The sequence below is a fragment of the Macaca thibetana genome, chromosome 1 (genome assembly GCF_024542745.1).
Source record: "Macaca thibetana thibetana isolate TM-01 chromosome 1, ASM2454274v1, whole genome shotgun sequence".
Taxonomy (NCBI): Eukaryota; Metazoa; Chordata; class Mammalia; order Primates; family Cercopithecidae; genus Macaca; species Macaca thibetana.
Window position 1 is genome coordinate 119,174,828 of NC_065578.1, and position 19,036 is coordinate 119,193,863.

The window sequence follows — 19,036 nt, forward strand, 5'->3', positions numbered from 1 at the left end:
ATCAACTGCACACCAAAAAATAAACATTCATTCATTATAAAAATACAAAAAGACCTCTTAACAAACCAGAAGTACAAGGTCTCTCAATTTGATAAAGAGCCTTTATGAAAACCTATAGGTAACATCTTACTTAATGGTAAAAGACTACATACTTTTCCCCCAGGATCAAAAACAAGGTAAGGCTGGCTTCTCTCACCACTTCTATTCTGCATTTATTGAAGATCTTAGTACGATATCACACAATATGTAAAAATTAACTCAAAATAGATCATAGGCCAAAATATAAGAGCTAAAATTATACGACTTTTAGAAGAAACCACAGTAGATAAACCTCGAGTTTGGATTAGGTGAAGATTTGTTGAACAAGAAATATGAAGCATGAACTATAAAGAAAAAACATGCATACACTGAATTTCATCAATGTTAACATCTTCATCTTCAAAAGAAATCAAAAGAGAAGCTATAAATTGGAGGGAAGTCGTTGGGAAGCAAATACCTGTCAAAGAATTCTTATCTAAAAATATAAAGAACTCTTTCAACTCAAGAAGACAAACCACCCAATTATTTCAAATGGGCAAAAGATTTAAATAGACATTTCACCAACGAAGATATGCAGATGGGCAAAAAGCACATGAAATGATGCTTAACATCATTGGCAAAGATAATAACACCAATTAATATCACAATGAAATACCACTACACACCAACTAGAAGAGCTAAATTTAAATGACTGATATCACCAAGAGTTTGTGAGCATATGGTTCAAATAGAACTTTCATACAATTCTGGTGAGAATGAAAATAGTATAACCACCTTGGAAAATATTTTGGCAATTTCTTAAAAAGTGAAACACACACTTAGCACATGATTCACCAATTCTACTCCTAGGTATTTACTCAAGAGAACTAAAATCATATGTCCACCCAAAGACTCATTCATAGCAACTTCATTTGTAATATCCCCAAATTGGAAAACACCCAAATGGCCATCAACCAGTGAACTGTAATATGTCCATACAATGGAATACCGTGCAACAATAAACTAGAATGTACTACTGGTATAAACAACATGGATGGATCTCAAATACTATGTTCATTAAAACAACTCAGAACTTCTCCTGACTTATGCTTATCTGATTGCATTTATATGGAATGATAAAAACTGCCAACTAATAATCTATAGTGACAGAAGGTAAACCTGTGGCTCCACAGGCAATAAAGAGAGAGAGAAGGTTAAATTGCAATGGGATGAAGATAATTTTAGGGTGATAAATATGTTTATTATTTTGGGTGATAGTTTCAGTTACCATATGTCAAAATGTGTCAAATTGTACACTAAAAATATCTGCAGTTTAATGTATATTAATTATACCTCAATAAATCTGTTTTTAAAAAAACACTATCATAGCATTGTCCTCACATTTTCAATGTTCACAAATTAAAGGGAATATTTAAAATATATTCTACTGCCTCAACTCCAAGACACTAGCTTCAAAAGAAAGAGTTAAAACACTACTGTTAAATATGCTGGATAAATGACCGGTATGCCCAATGTCAGGCATGAGTGGTGGCAGCCTCCACTGCGCTCTCCTCTGCTCCCTGTGTGCTTTCCTTTCTTCAGGGGGGCTTAAGAGCTGACTGGCATACTCACTGGCAAGGCAGTCATCGATGTCCTCCTCACAGTCCATACCACTGAAGCCTGGTGGACATTCACACATGTAGCTGCCCTGGGTGTTATGGCAGAGACCATGGTTCATGCAGGGCTTGGAGATACACTCATCAATGTCAATGGTACACCTCTGACCTAGGAACACAAGGCCAATAAATGACCTAGTCCTTGGAAGGTGATTCCCACAAAAACCTATGCAGGACCTGAGCTTAAGTTGGGGTGCATGGAGCTATTCCACAAACTGGTTGGTCCCCTACTTTAGGAAGTTTCAGGAAGACTTCTGTGGCCTAGGAAGTTGCTGCCAAGGTGTTAAAACTCCCTGAAGAACGAACATCATGGCTTGAGAGTCTGCGGTAGCAGCCTTCCAGCCGCCAGGGGGCCCCAAAGACACGGACAATGGAAAGGCTTTCTAAGCCATTCCAATTAGCAGCTCCTATGCAAAACCTGTGTGCTCTTGACAAGACAGACAGGCCTCAGAAGACCAGCAGGGCCTTCCACATGATCTGATAACCTGACCACTTTGTTTAAAGCTCAGAAATGCATGTTCTTGGCTTCTCCACACCCATGTTGTTACCTTGCCAGCCAGGAGCACACAAGCAGGTGTAACTCTCAAAATTTGGTGACTCTTTGCAAACAGCAGCATTCTCACAAGGGTTTGGGGAACAGGGAGCCAATACTGTCTGACAGTTCTTGCCTGGAAAGTAAATGACAGAGTTTATGACACATAAACAGGTAAGAAAACGAAAAATTTCCCAAGTTGTATCCCAAGGATGTTCTCTGAATTTAAGTAAGAAGTCCTGATTAAGAGGCTTTGAAAATGGAGAAACCCATAGTCTTTTCAGCATTGGCTCCGATATTGCTAACTGTGTAACCTTGGGCAAGATAGTTAGGGACCTCCTACAACTGTGATTTTATGAACTAGGCCTGTTAAATGTAGTTTTCCTACATTACTATTTCTTTCTTTTTTTTTTTTTTTTTGAGATGGATTATCACTCTGTCACCCAGGCTGGAGTGCAGTGGCATGATCTCAGCTTACTGCAACCCCCACCTTCCAGGTTCATGCCATTCTCCTGCCTCTGCCTCCCAAGTAGCTGGGACTACAGGTGCCTGCCACCACGCCCAGCTAATTTTTTATATTTTTAGGAGAGACGGGATTTCACCACGTTAGCCAGGATGGTTGCAATCTCCTGACCTCGTGATCTGCCCACCTTGGCCTCCCAAAGTGCTGGGATTACAGGGTGAGCCACCGCGCCCAGCCTACTATTTCTTCTAGAGGGGAAAAAGTAACAATGTGTTATCAAGTCTTTCAGGTAACACAGTCATGCTATGGTTATTCTGCTACTCTACACAACTTAGCGTCACTATCAACAGCTGCTATCAACAGCTGAAGACTCCAGGGAAGTAATAACTCAGCCATGCTCCTGACTGCATGCCGCAACCTGATGAAACAGACAGTTATTGTCTATGTTTGTGTTTTGTTCCCTCTGAATGAGGAAAATAGATGAAGAGGAGATAAACAAGCCATAGAAATATAACCAATCACAAGAAGGCAATAATAAGCCAGTAGAAAACAAAGAATAAATGTCCCAAGCACACTCCAAATGTAACACCTGAAACAAAGAACAGCTATGTGGCATGCAGTCACACTCACGTCTTCTCAGTTGTAACAGCCGTCAAAGGGGTGACACCTCTGAGTGAGATGTAGCGGTACTGAATGTGGGAAGTAAAAAGGTCATTAAGAGGAAAAACTTCAGATTCAAAGAGACTTACAGGTAAATCCTAGATGTACCACTTACCTATACGACCTTGAGCAAGCAAGCTCCCTTTGCCTCAGCCTCCTCATGTGTAAAATGACAATAGGAACTTCTACATTGTAGAATTATTGAGGAATACATTAAATAATCCAAAGTACAAAAAGTGCCTGGCACATAGTAAATTACCAATAAATGGTAGCTGTATTATTGAAACTAAGACAAATAGCTAATGTCCTGGAAACGGTCAACTGATAGACAACCATCAGCTATGTGCCTGGTTCCAGTCACATACAATTAAAAATTTTTTTCTTTCAAATACTTAAGTACAATGTAGGCAAATGACTGTCTACCACTTGCATCTTAGGAGGCCACAATGTTTCCTCAAAGCTCAAGATCCAGTCAGTAAGGGCAGGAAGGACAACTGAGGAGTGAGCCCTTGGAGCAGCACTGCAGCCCCACAGACCTGGGCACTCAGACTCAGGCACTGACAAAGCAAGGCCAAGTATCCCCTCTGGTCCCTGCTAGTACTTCCAGGACCCACCTGTGTATGGCAGCACACAGTGGCAAGTGTAGCCACTTATGTCATCAAAGCAGGTTCCTTGGTTCAAGCATGGATTTGAGGCACATTCATCAATATTCACCTGGCAGTTATAGCCTGTAGACAAAAGGGAAAAACCAAAAACAGTAAAACTTTCTGACAGTCTCATTATCTCAATTTCTAACCAATTCTCTTTGGGGGTAAAAACTGAACACACCAGAAAGTGCATTCATTTCTTCAGGCCACTGAAATATCTGTTCATTCATTTCAGCCCCATGTCCCTGACATACAGTCAGTAAATGACAGCAGTCAATTAGTTGAAAAGATGTATGGAAAAACAGTCTGTTCTAACGGTCTGAAAGCCTAATGCCCCTCCAACTACAAATAACTTCTCAATAATGAAGTTCTTGGTTCAAAAGCTTGTTGCATGATCTATTTATTATTTATTTATTTTTGAGACAGGGGGTCTCACTCTGTCATTCAGGTTGGAATGCAGTTGTGTAATCATGGCTCACTGCAGCCTCGACCTCTTGGGCTCAGCAATCCTCCCACCTCAGCCTCCTGAGTAGCTAGAACCACAGGTGCATGCCATCAGGCCCACTTGACTTTTTAAATTTCTTGTAGAGATGAGGTCTCATTATGTTGCCCAGGTTGGTCTCAAACTTCTGGGGTCAAATGATCCTACCACCTCACCCTCCCAAAATGCTGGGATTACGGGTGTGAGCCATCACACCCAGCCAATAGCTTGCTGCATGATAAACATAAGCCCTTTGTATATAACATTTCTGGTCAGGAAAAGGGATGATGTTTTTGAATACTTTAATCAAAGCCTCTGGTTTACGCCCATTTTTTCATAGGCACAGTGTCTATCATCCATGTGGTACTTCCTGAAGTTACAAAGTTGTTTTCTCCTGATTCAAGGCATGAAACCTTCTCCCACTAAGAAAAGGATAAAAGGAATAAAAGATTAGTGGAGATAGCACTGTACCCAAATACTGCACACCTTTGCATCTGCAATAGGGCCTGGCACAGAGCCTTAAAATAGAGAAACTATGGCACTGTGGAAAAGAAAACATGGTCTAGGAATGCAGAGGTATGGGTTCAAGGAGTATTCTGCTGCTCACTGGGCATATAACTTGGGATCTTACCTTTTGAATTTTATTTTGTTCACTGATAAGCAAGTCTTATAAGATAAAGAAATAAAAGTGTTTTGAAATCTACAAGTTTCTTTGCCAATGTAATACAATATATCAGAAAATTAATGGCTGAAATATGGTCTCAGAAAAGTTTCAAGTAATCAAATAAAGTGGCTCTAAAACATGCTGATGTATGACAACAGCATGGTACAATATTTGAGTGAGGAAATCAATGAATAAGTAGACAGATGAGTGCAAATATAATGATTTATCCACACAGGTCTCTTTTGTGAGTTTCCAAGAGAAAACTGATGGTAGAAATACAACAGTGATAACTCAGAAACAGAATTTACCCAACTCCCATGACTATACATTTGTTGGGTAGGCCAGCAGTCCCCCAACTTTTTTGGCACCAGGGACTGGTTTCGTGGAAAACAAATTTTTCCATGATCCGGGGTTGAGGGTATGGTTTTAGGATGATGATTCAAGCATATCCCATTTATTGTACACTTTATTTTTATTATTATATTACACTGTAATATATAATGAAATAGTTTTACAACTCATAATATAGTAGAATCTACATTATAATGTAGAATAGGTGGGAACCCTGAGCTTGTTTTCCTGCCACTAGACAGCCCCATCTGGAGGTGATGGGAGACAGTGACAGATCATCAGGCATTAGATTCTTATAAGGAGCACGCAACCTACATCCCCCACATATGCAGTCCACAACAGGGTTCGCACTCCAATGAGAATCTAAGGCCACCACTGATCTGACAGAGGCAGAGCTCAGGCGGTAATGTGAGTGATGGGGAGTGGCTATAAATACAGATGAAGACTGGCCCCCTCGCCGGCTGCTCACCTCCTGCAGTGTGGCCTGGTTCCTAACAGGCCACGCACAGGTACTGGTCTGTAGCCTGAGGGTTGAGGACCGCCGATGAAGACCAAAGATGACTAAGTAACTAAGAATATCTCAATGTGTTGAAAGAGTTCTGAACATGTGGATTCTTCCTTGATATTACTACTATCTTAATTACAGTAAGCATAGTATTTTCATTCTACTTTCATATATCTATTTGAACTATTATAGACTCAAACCTGGACCAGGCAGCTTATAATTGGACACTTGGCCAATGCTGTAAAACTGGAGTCTTAACTGTTCATCTCAAATATGACTATTTCAGGTCGGGTGTGGTGGCTCATGCCTGTAATCCCAGCACTTTGAGAGGCCGAGGGGGGCGGATCACCAGAGGTCAGGAGTTCGTGACCAGCCTGACCAATATGGAGAAACCCTGTCTCTACTAAAAATACAAAATTAGCTGGGTGTGGTGGCGCATGCCTGTAATCCCAGCTACTAGGGAGGCTGAGGCAGGAGAATCGCTTGAACACAGGAGGCGGAGCTTGCGGTGAGTCAAGATCACGTGCCATTGCACTCCAGCCTGGGCAACAAGAGCGAAACTCCATCTCAAAAAAAAAAAAGAAAAGAAAAAGAAAAATTACTATTTCAATAGGTTACCTCACTGCTAGGCTGAAGGTAGAAATTGTATCTATTCATGTTTTATTTCCCAAGTGCCTTAGAAGTTCTAATTGTTCAATATGTTTGTTACATGAATGAATGAAAAGAGAAAAGGAAACTAAGAAGTGAGTCAAGCAGTATGCAACAAAAAGAAGACAGAGCAGACACAGAAAGATGTACTTTTGTTTTTACCTTTAAAGCCCTTCTTGCAAGTACACCTGTATCCATTCACCAGATTGTCACAAGTTCCTCCATTCTGGCATGGATTAGAAAGACATTCATTTTTGTCCACTTCACAGTTGATGCCAACCCAGCCTGCATCACAGAGGCACTTATATCTGAAAGAAGACAAAACTTTTTACTATAGGAGGTATATAAATGTACAATTGAGTCATAGAGTGAAATACAGGACTTGGTGAAGAAATGGGGTAAACTGATCTCATTTCTACTTTCATGGAACTATCCTTGCACCACCTTGCACATGGTGTGTACCATGTGGCCCTATCAGGTGTATCCAGTAAAGAAACCTTCTTGGTGCTTTCCTGGCTCACCAAGTTAGTGAAATTACAATGAAATTTCTTATGTAAACAATGGTTTGTACAATATATTGGGCCACTCTGAAGGAAACAATATCATGGATAAATCTGCACAATGTATTTTATTATACATAAAACTAAAGTAAAGCAAACATTAAGATCATTAGTTTTTGGTGCAAAATAGATACCTAGGTTACTATCAGGGACCCTGAGCCACTCTAAGATGCTCCTGGGATATTTCATATCTTAGTCATGCTTTGTTCTGACCTGAAACTTGGCTTCAGAAAGCACCTAGGGTATTCTGCAAGAAAAGGCACAAGAATGAAGGTATTTGAAATGTAAATATAATCTCCAATTTGAACATCACTAACACCTAGAATGTGATATCAGGAAATGATAGCTTTCTTATCTGGAGAATTTTAAGAAAATGAGAGATGGATAAGGGTGCCTTGAAGGCTGCTATACTCTGAAACAGCAATACTGAGTTAATTCATTTTAAAATAACTATTTACTATTTACTTCTAAACACTTTATTCTTTCATCTTTCAAAGTTTGCAAAGGAAAATGTCCAAAGCCATATCCTATGGCAAACACAGCAAGAGTATAAGAGCGTCTCATGAGACCTAATGTCACTCTATGGTTCTAGAAAATCACTAACACATCACACAAGTCTGCGGGGCTTAAAAATTGCAAATGTTTTATCAGGGACATTTCTAAAGTTGGCTGAAGTGGCCCTACTTCAGAGCACACACTGGCACTGTGACAGAACAGAGCTGAGCTATGTTTAAGCAGGGGAAAAAAAAAACAAAGGCTAGAACATTCTTCAGAAATCATTCCAATAATACATACTAAAAACATAATTGCCAAAGATTCACACAATGAGTCTGGGTTCCTCCCATGAGGTCCTTGCTAATGACCCATATAAGGGAGACATTCCTCCTTATGTTCCATCTAGGTCCTCACTTACGGAAGGGAGGTGCCAGCTTCCATGGATTAAGTGGTAATTCAGAAGGCTTTGATGCAGACTACCAAATCTTCAGCAAAGTTTCAGCTCAAGGTCCCATTTGACGACTTCAGGCTGTCACCAGTACTACAATCCAATTGGCTTAACACAGGTCAATAAGAAGCTATTACATGGGGCAGCTACTCACCCACTGAGACCTCCAGTACAGTTTCCATGGATGCAGGGATTACTCAGGCATTCGTTCACCTGTGAGTAGCAGCTGGGGTGATGGGGCCCCTCAGGGCATATACAGCGGAAACCATTCACACCGTTGATACATGTTGCACCCTTGCGACAGGGATTGGAGGCACACTCATCGATGTCAATGTTACATCTCTGCCCTGTGGAGAAGGGGGACAGTGTTATTTACATCCTAAATGCTCAGGAAATAGACCCAGAACTATAAGACACATTATGTTTTCACCCTTCATCTGCTCAGGCCATAAGGTGTTTTGGGGCACCAAATGACAAGATGTAAGGAATTAGATACCCAATAACACTTAATGCCATGCAAAGAAGGAGCAAAGAGCATTGACTTTTGATAATCAAGGAAAGTTAACAAAAGGTTGGAAAAGTGTTATAGCAATTTGGTATTTTCTTTCAACTCAGAAATGGGGAAACTTTACCAGGTTCTAAGAAGAGAACTTCAAATGTCAGCAAAGAAGGCTTCTCTTTTTAATGCTGTCCTGAGTACAACTCAAAGAAGCATTCATTAACATGCTTTGTGCTGGTTTACCACAAATTCATTTTCTCAGTTAGCCTCTTACATTTCTATTTATGGTAAATCCAAATTAACTGGAATGCTTAATGAATGGGATAGTAACTTAATTCAATAATTAAACTGATTGTAAAGAAAAGCTATTTTGTTTTCATTCTTAGAGTCGTATTAATCCATTTTTTTAACCTCAGGAAGTAGAGTCTCAAGGTATAATTTTGTTGTCCTCTGATATTGGAGAAAATAATGCAGATTCCGTCACTTTAGACCTATGGTTCTTAAACTTTAATGTGTAAAATCAACACTTTAAGTTGTTATTTTAAGTGGAGATTCCTAGGCCCTATCACCATAGCTTGCGATGAACAGAATCTAGCAAACCATATTTTTAAAAATGTAGGTGGAGTAAAAACTAGATTTTGAGAAATTCTGTTCTAGACAATTATTACTTATCATCATATAATGCAGATACTGGGAGTAAGTGAAATTGAAGTGGATATGTTGTTCCTCTAAGACATAGCCAAGATTGCTCTTTAAAAAGACGTCTGTTATAACCTTGATATTTCTTAGGCTGAATAAAGTAACACGGGCAGTTATACAAGTGTTTCAATTTGCTACATTTTGAGTAACTGAGATTTAACTATATATTCCAAAATGATATGAAATGTTAAAATTACCTATAATTCTATAAATGAGTGGGATCAAGCAACTGCTATGAATTTATAAATTTCAAAGAATACAATGTTCTGATTCAGATTTTGAAAACATGCATTTTTCTCATTTAAGAAAGAGCAATCCTGTATTTAGAACAGGACATTCCAGATGAAATAGATACCCACTCCTATGAAGTATGAGTATTCACATTTTTTCACCCTCCATTGCTCTCTAAACCATTATTCGTGGTTCTTGTGGTAAAAACCCATAATCTGGAAGTGGCTGCTGTTTTCCTCTTAAGTGTTTTATTAATAGCTTATTTTTAAATACTATTTCCTTGGCCTCAACCACTGGTTCTTTGAGATGTTTGTCAGTGGCACCAAAATATGAACCAGAGCTCTTCAACCACACAGTTAGCCTTGGCCTGTAATATAGTGGAAGATGACAGGAAAAAGCCTTTCTCATTTTTGGCCTTTTCTTGGAAGCATCTCCTCAGAAGCCACTCCTCCCAAGTTTTCTTTGTTTGCTTTTAAACTCTTTGCAGAATAAATTTTCAAGCCATCTTTACCTGAAAGTGTTAAATGCATTCTACTATGTTGATTGACAGCTGTTCCATCAGCAAGGTCCTACCCTCAAGGAGTTTCCACTGAGCATCAGAAAAGTCCAGTGGAAGGCCAAGCAATTTGTTGGGCTAACTGAAATGAGAAGTTACCCAGTGTTTCTTCTGACTCAGGTACTCAGTAAATTGGTGCTTAATAAATGAAAACATGGTATAGTCCACACTTCAGAGTCTGGATTAGCTAGCAAAAGTGCTGTATTTGAGTCCCCTTCATTCGTTCATTCAGCAACATTCACTGAGTGTTTCCTGTGTGCTAGACATTGCTTTAGACACTTGCTATAAAGATGATTAAACGAGGTCTCCACCTTCTGGGAACTCACAGTCCTCACTATGCAACTCACTGGCAGGCCATGAGTATATACATCAAAGTCTGTCTCTCAGTTGCCTTATTTGTTAAATGGGGATAGTAGAACTTCCTTTCTGGATTGTTATGAGAATTCAGGAAGATAATGGGTATGAAGGTGCTTTGTAAAACTGAAAAGCAGTTTATAGAAGTATCACATAATTCCTTACCTTCCCCCATTTAAAAAGGTTCTAAGAGAACAGATAACTTAGTATTAAAACAAACAAAAAAAAATATCCTTTAAAGCTGTCAAAGCTATTGTTAGAATGATATGGGAAAAATATATTAAAACAAGAGCAAGAATAAAACTCCTTACATTTACCACTCATGAGTATATACCACAGTCATCTCTGACGTTTTCAGCAGCTCATTAAAAAAACCATCTCAGACACAGACAACAGTTCCATGAACAGGGGACCACCTAGTAACCAAAACATTCCATTTCTTGCTTATAAGGTTTCATGCTACACCTTAGGTTTATTTTAGAATATATTTAGCCTGTGTTCTCCCTTCTTGACCTTTCTGGTTTGCTGAATGTTAATAAGAGAAAGAATATGATTCATTGGCATTTTGAAAAAATGAGTCCAGTAGAAGCCTTACATAAACACACACACACACACACACACACACACACACACACACACACTACAACAGGCCCCTAATCAGGATGTCCAGTGTTGTGGGAATGAGCATGGGCTCTGGGGTCAGATTGCCTGGGATATAATTCTGGCTGCTGTGCACTGGTAACATTACTTAACCTCTCTGTGTTCTCAGTTTCTTATAAATTCTGTAGGTATTCTCAACAGCAGTGACAATTGAGACTAGGCACATAGTGCCTAGTTCAAAATTAGTTCTTCATAAATGTTACCTATTCTCTTTGTATTACCCACTTATCAACAATGTGCCTATTATCCTATCTAGCAGGGATTTCTGTGTATTCACTTGACTGCCATTTGATCTTGGAGTCACAAGTTTCAGGATGCTGAACATCAGGCTACTACAGCAGCACTGGGCATTGGGCATGACAGTTTTCATCAGATTTGGCTTCTCAGTGATCTTTCACTGAACAGGGATCGCTGTGACCCATTTGGGCTGCAAACTTTCCTCTCTAATGTCCACAATCATACCAAATAGGAGAAATTCTTGTGAAATAGAGAACAAAGTACACTCCTGGCAAATGAATGGTGGACATTCACTTCGCTTTGCTCTGGCTTTTTGCAGACTCTATCAAAAACTTTGAAGGGTGTTTCACATTCGGGTACAAACAACCACATGGAAATTATTAAATGGTAACATGTTAGTGGCTGCTTCTGTGTGTCACTGTCCAGAAAGAACAGAATGTACAGTGTGTGCCTTCTGATGATGCCAATAAGAAACTCAGGTGTGTCAGTGAGGGGCCTCAGGTTTCTGCAGTAGTAGCCTCTAGCACTTTTTGATCAGGAGGGTAAAAGACAAAGTTAATATTAACAAATAGAAGATGTGTGTGTGTGTGTGTGTGCGCGCGCGTGCGCATGTACACGCACATGTGTGTATGTGTAAATGCTTAGGCTGTTCATACTTTAAGAGGAGTTACATTCAAAATTCTTCTAGCTATTTACTTTCTTCCTCCTGGGCAGAAATATCTCTCTCATGCTACCCCAATTAGGGAGGTCTCCTCAAGCTCTGACCTCATCTAACAATATTTCAGAGAAGGAAGTACCCAGAAATAAGCATTCAGTATTTTCATAGAATTCTACCTTGAGTATGTCAAAGAGGAAGTACCCAGAAACAAGCATTCAGTGTTTTCATAAGATTTTACCTTGAATATGTCTTTATGGAAGGCCTTGACTACTACCTGTAGTCAATAAACATAGCTTTGGAAGCAATATAACTCAAGCAAAGCAAAGGCAATTTATGGTCTGTCTAGGAATTATTTTCTGGTAGCAATAAACATACAATCTAAAAACTCTAATTAATGAAAAGTATGTTTCAGTTTAGAAAAGGTCTGTGAACAGAAAACTGATCTAGAAAAGCAGAGAAACAGACTACTAACCTTCCAGAGAGACAAAGAAATAGGAAACACTTGAAAAGCAATATTCCTTTGGATGCTATATTCCCAAAGTGATAAGGCTGAAGGAGGGGCCTTGCAGTAAAAGGAGCTTTACCTGTGAATCCTGGTGAGCAGACACAACTGTAGCGATTAATGCCATCCATACAGATTCCATGGATACAAGGGTTACTTGCACAGTCATCAAAATTAATTTCACAATTAACCCCTGGAAGAGAAAACCAAAGGGAAACCATTCAATATTACCACAGAAATACTAAGGCTTTCTGCTTGTGATGCAGCAATGTGTAAGAAATCTAAGGTGAATTCCAGCCAACCCCGGACAGAATAAAGCAGCAGTTCTCAAAATGTAGCCCACTCTTTCAGGAAGATATAGAGGTCCAAAGGATTTTATTAATCATACTTAGCCATCATCTTTCCTTTTCACCGTGCTAACATTCAAACTGATGGTGCAGAGGCAATGGGGTGAAATTGATCGCATCAGCATGAATCAAGGCAGTAGAACCAAACTGTACTATAATTATTCTACTGCTCACCTCCATGTGCCACAGTTAAACAAGCAAAAACACCAGTTTCACTCAAGAGTGGCTTTGTTGAGGAAGTTAAAATTAGAAACTCTATAATTTTAATAAATCTCGAACCTTGAGTAATGTCTACTACTCCATGTGATGAAATAGAAGTATACATAAAGCATTTCTGTGGCATGCCAAGTATGAAAGTTGTCTCCAGGAAGAGCTATACTGCTATTGTTTGAGCTGTGCGTTGAAATAGCTGCTTTCTTCATGAAACCACATTTTAATTGAAAGAGCAGCTGACAAGACAAACCAGGGTGAATCACAATTGAGTATTTAGCAAATATTAAGTGAAAGCAGCAAGCCTGTCATTTTGAGGAAAAGTAAATTAACAGTATTTTTGCCAAAGATAAAACTTAAGCTTTTGAATCAAAATTAGAATTTTGGAATTTTTATCTATCACAGTGAGCTTGACACTGCCTGTCAGTATTACAGGCTAAATTTCAGGATAAATCTTGAGTCTAGTAACTTCCTCGTGAGGTAAGCTGCCTTATTTTTGCTCTGCTGCCCAGATGAATGGAAGAGTTTCGTTATATTAACAGTATACAATCATTATTGCTACCATTATTTGTAAAGAGATATTTGTGAAATATATTTGTAATATATTTTGTAATATATTTGTAATATATTTCACAAATATCTTTTTACAAATAATGGTAAGGATATTTTTTATTTTTGTATGAATTAAGTGATGCTTTCTGAGTATCATACAATAATATTTTGGTAGTTTAAAAGGACTAAAAATAAAAACTGGTAATGAGAATAAAACAAAACAAAACACCCAGGATAAAAATGCCATACTTGTGATTCACTCATACTTTGTTTTTCTTTTTTTTTTTTTTTCAGAGACAGGGTCTTGATCTGTCACCCAGCCTGGAGTGCAATGACAAGAGCACAGCTCCCTGCAACCTCAATATCCCTGGCTCAAGCAATCCCCCACCTCAGCTTCCCGATTACAGGTGTGTGTACCACTTTACCTGGCTATTTTCTTTTTTTTTAAGAGATGAGGTTTTGCTATGTTGCCCACGCTGGTCTCAAACTCCCAGACTCAAGCAATCGTCCCACCTCGGCCTCCCAAAAGGTAAGGTATACACCTGTATGTATACTTCATACAGGTATGAGCCACTGTGCCCATACTCTGCAATAATGTTTATTAATAATAATTACTGAGGAACAGTTTATTGAGCTCTTACTATGTGCAAAGTACGCTGCTTTGCCTGTCACGTAAGTTTTCTCTAACCCTGTCACCCAACCTGCATATTAGTCTGTGTTACACCCATTTTATAGACAACAGGGCTGACATGCACAGTGCCACCATTAGGGCAGGAAAGCTGGGCTCTGTACCCTGTTTGTGTGGCTCCACAGCATCCTCTTTCTGCCACACTGTACTGTCATTCCGTGATTAATGAGGCTATGCTGCCTAACTAGCCATAAATGAGGGAAAGATTTCCATATTCCCCGCAGAGAAGTGGATATCTTTAGGAGATGTTTCTAACCTTTGACTGACAAACCCCCTTTACCCTCAAACCAAGACGGCAGCACCCCCTCCCAATGAAGCCCTGATGATCCAATGTGACCCTAGCCCCCTGTCCATTGTGTACTTGAGTAGGAAAAGACACCTGGATCAAGCCAGGCCAATGAGATTCTCTCATTACAACACTGAAACACAGACTGTGTGACCTCTGGTCTAAAAATGCCCAGTTTCCTGTTATTTTCTCCAAAGCCTTATTATTCAATTGCTTGGAATCTATAAGAGGCTCTGGGTGCTTTAGTTAAGCTCTGTTTCTTTGTTTTGTTGTTGTTTATTTTTTGTAAATGATGACTTAAGCTAGCTCAAGTTGGTCTGTTACTTGAAACACAAAGAAACTTACTTAAAACTTTACTATCATAAAAGCACAGATGAGAGAAGGCACTGAAAGTAACTCTGGGTAGTATATCTCACTTTAAGTACCCAGTGACTGACTACCACAATTTTAGCTGGCAAATTGTAAAATATTTCTTCCACCCACTCCCCTATCCGAACACCAAACTACCAACTTAGGCCATATAAGTGGAACAGGAATTCTTACTCTAGAACTTGAGACTATTCATAATGCCTCGTTTAATGGATTTTCCACCCAGGTCCCTGATACATGCCAGCTCTTTCTCCACCCATTACAGACCAACATTTTTTTAAATGTTGTCTGACTGTTGCTTGCTTTAATTCTCCAAATAACTGCAGGAATGTCTTTGGCAGGTTCTGACAGATTCTGGGCCTTCCTTTCCATGCTGCCTACAGATCACTCATATTGACTTCTCACCTTCTCAGTGACAGCTACTTACACCATACCCTCTCTGTCCTCCCCAGAAAACACCTGATATATCCTGATATAATGATATAATCCCAGAGAAAACAAAGTGCTTGCCAACCCACCACTCACCCAGGTTTCCAGTATGTTTACTATGATGGGAATGATAGCAAAGTCTAAAACAGTCCCTCCATTCTAAAGGCATCCAGTCAATTGCTTGTAAATCTCTCAAATTTCTTTTCCTACTATAATTTCTCATGTCTGAGGAACAGCCCGGAAGCAAATTGCTTTTGGAAGTTTTCACAAAGATCTATTCAGCCCTTTTAGTGAGTTATCTAAATGGGGGAGGGAAAGGCATTTTCAGCTGTGACGGCATGGGATGTTTTTCGTATGCTTGAGCAATTCAAAAAGGACTTTGTTTTCAAACTTGGCATGTATGAAGTCTTGGATAAAGACCAGAGCCTTTGACAAGTTTGAAGAAATGGATTTGGAAACAATAAAAGAAAATGAGGGCAGCTAACTACCTTCTCCACCTCTGCTCTCTACATAGGTCATTTTCCTTACATCCAGAATGAGTTCTCAATAAATCACTCCTTTATATTGGCAGGTTTCCTTCTAACAAAGGCACACATTGGTTAATCTTCCACTAATACATTTTCCTTTGATCTGGAACATAAACTTCTCTGTCCATTAACCATAGTTATGACCATGATCATTCATCTAATAAGTAAAACAGAACCATTCAAACCTGTGAGATGCTGCTCCCTGAGAAAATAATACCCCATTCCCCCAACAAGGAGCAGCATGTCCTCACGACCAACAAGGAGTCATTTAACCAAGGCCAGAGAACAATGATGAACTCTGAGGACAGGAAATGACAGCTCTGCGTTCTACTTTAGTTGCTGTGGTGTGTTGCAAGGTATCTCCTCTTCCTTAGAATCCCCCAAGATGGCTAAGGCCCCACCAGAGACAAGTGACTGAAGAAACATGACACACTAAAAAGACTGAACTGTGAAAGAGAAAATACACTGAAGGAAGGCAGGCAGGGCGGGAGGAAGGGAGGCAGGGCGGGAGGAAGGGAGGCAGGGCGGGAGGAAGGGAGGCAGGGCGGGGGAGGGAGGGAGGGAGGAAGGAAGGAAGGAGGGAGGGAGGGAGGGAGGGCAGGAAGGAAGGAAGGAAGGAAGGAAGGAAGGAAGGAAGGAAGGAAGGAAGGAAGGCAGGAAGGCAGGCAGGCAGGCAAGAAAGCAGGCAAGAAGGACTGAATTTATTAATCTGGGTGGGGTGGAACTTAAAGAAAAAAAGATAATATAGCCACAAAAAAGAGGGTTTTCAATTTTAAATAATTAATTTTAATTTTTGAAGTGGTATGCCTCTATTTAACAAAACACACACACAAAATCATCAGATTGGCAGAGCTATTGTCTCTGACTTCTCCACTGGCTAGGGCCATCTGCCTTGAGACATTTATGTTTGTAGCTTTGGCTGTGCTTCTCAGAATTAGGACTGTTTTTTAGGTATCTGAGCATATGCCAACCGTCTGAAACATCCGTGTAAATCGATCTGAGAAACAGTGAAAACCCCATACCAAACATAAACGGAGTGGGCTTACCTGATGTGCCCGGCTGGCAGTTGCACTGGTAGCCATTGACCAGGTCGATGCAGCGACCATCGTTCAGGCAAGGGCTGCTATAACATTCATCAATCTGGTCACTGCAGATGGCGCCCATGTACCCAGGATTGCAGATGCAGGTGTAGGAATCAATACCATCCTGACACTGACCATGGTGGCAAGGATCGGGGTCACAGTTGTCAATGTTCTCCTCACACAACACACCAGTGAAACCTTTGGAAATAATTTTATCAAGGATTCTCAAAAACCACGGCAGATACTCCACACCAGAACACAAGTGTAGCTACATCCATTTACTCTACACATTCCATGTGTGGTCAATTAATACTGCAGGTCTTGAGCGGTAGAAAATGACTATCTGCATTGATTTAGAAAGCATGCCTGGAGAGAGGTGCTTAAAATAAAGATTTCCAAATCAAATTTTAGAATTGAAATACGTTTGCAACTGATCAATAGTTTCATTGCAGAGATGCTTTAACTGCATCTTCATTTTTTATTAGGCTTCAGGTATAACAGCTCAAAACATTTTTCCTCTATATATTTATCTTTGTATTTCTTTCTTCCCAGCCCAATTTACAAGTTAATGATTTTATGTATCTTATGTTCCCAGTTCAGACTTTGGAGGTAAGAGAGCTTTATTTTACTCCTCTCAGCTCCTCGGACGGTATTATGCATATATAGTAGTTTTAAATAAATACTGGTTGAATAAAATGAATGAACCTGTTACGAGCATTTAAAAGAAAAAGAGACAAGAGTTCCTTTCTTTGAGGCTTAAATAGACAAACATTATATCTTTCCCTAGAAGACTCCAGGAGACCTCTCCCCACTTTTAAACCTGAGCTAAAGGTTTTTAATCCCTTTGAAACTTATCCTCTACAAGAAGAATCTGGCCAGGGAAAGACAAAATTTGGATTCTCCAACAAAGGGCAACTATTTGCAAAAAGAAAGTGGCTCATCTGAGTTGTCCTAACCTAAGTAGGTCTAATACTTGAAATATTAACTTTTTGTACTAATTTTCACAACTAAATTTGCTTTTCTGTGATCAGAAATAAATTATATGCATGATGCCTGTAATCTTTAAGACTCCATTCTCTAAAATTAGATAATGTCTTCAATTATATAAATAACTTCTTTCTCAAGCAGTCAGACGATAAAGAAGTTCACTTCTAATAATTTCTAACCTTTCTGTATAATATTGGCCTGTGTAAAAGGAAATGTGTAATAGGGAACATCTGGCTTACTGAAATCCAATCCCAAGTACAAAATGTGATTACAAACCCAGAAATGCAGAATATTTGTGTACAGATCGTTTTTGACTCTAGTTGCAGAAGTCAGCAAAGAGGACCCAAACTTTCCCAGTTAAAGCTTTCTCTCCTGTCATTTACACACTTGATTCTCAATCCTATTTGGTGTCTTTTATGCAGAATACCCCTGCAATTGTATACATTCAGCCTTTAAATTTCTGGGCCTTCTCTCAGTCACTTGCTTCAAGAAACACAGAACCAGGCCTCCTGTTGAGAAGCCCCAATGAAAAATAGCTTTCAACTGGAATTCTTCTCTTTCCTAAATGAGTAAATCTAGCCAGCTGGAAACTTACTGCTGCCAAAGTCTGTCCCAGAAAGACATGGATACCAAATGGAAATATCTGGGCCAGACCACTGTTGTGGTGGAGGAGGCAGGTGCTGTAGAAAAAGAGAGCAGCAAAAAATTTGCTAGAAGCAGCTCTTCCTAAACACAGAGGAGCCCCTGGGAGTGGACTGACCTGGTAGAGCAGCTAGCAGAGGACAGGGACAAACACCCTATTTTGTTCAGATGGACCTACCAAGGAGACGAAGAGTGAGAAGAATCTTACCTGTGGCACACTGGCATTCATAGCCATTTGGGTGATCGATACACTTTGCCCCATTCAGACACGGAGTACTGGAACAATCATCAATATCAATCTGGCAAACTGGCCCAGTAAAACCTCAAAAAGGGACAGTGGTAACATGAGTTGAAGGATTATCTTGCATCTTCC

General features: G+C 39.7%; 1 protein-coding gene across 2 annotated transcripts in view; it reads right to left on the minus strand.

The window, feature by feature from the left end:
- NOTCH2 (notch receptor 2) overlaps positions 1 to 19,036 on the minus strand; it is a 189,870-nt gene that overhangs the window by 34,321 nt on the left and 136,513 nt on the right. For both annotated transcript variants that reach the window (XM_050749316.1, XM_050749307.1), the window contains exons 10-17: positions 18,872 to 18,985; positions 16,999 to 17,232; positions 12,627 to 12,737; positions 8,303 to 8,495; positions 6,808 to 6,953; positions 3,964 to 4,077; positions 2,243 to 2,362; positions 1,651 to 1,803 (exon numbers count right to left, since the gene is read on the minus strand). In XM_050749316.1, the coding sequence (XP_050605273.1) occupies positions 1,651 to 1,803; positions 2,243 to 2,362; positions 3,964 to 4,077; positions 6,808 to 6,953; positions 8,303 to 8,495; positions 12,627 to 12,737; positions 16,999 to 17,232; positions 18,872 to 18,985 (1,185 nt within the window). The remainder of the gene's footprint in view (positions 1 to 1,650; positions 1,804 to 2,242; positions 2,363 to 3,963; positions 4,078 to 6,807; positions 6,954 to 8,302; positions 8,496 to 12,626; positions 12,738 to 16,998; positions 17,233 to 18,871; positions 18,986 to 19,036) is intronic.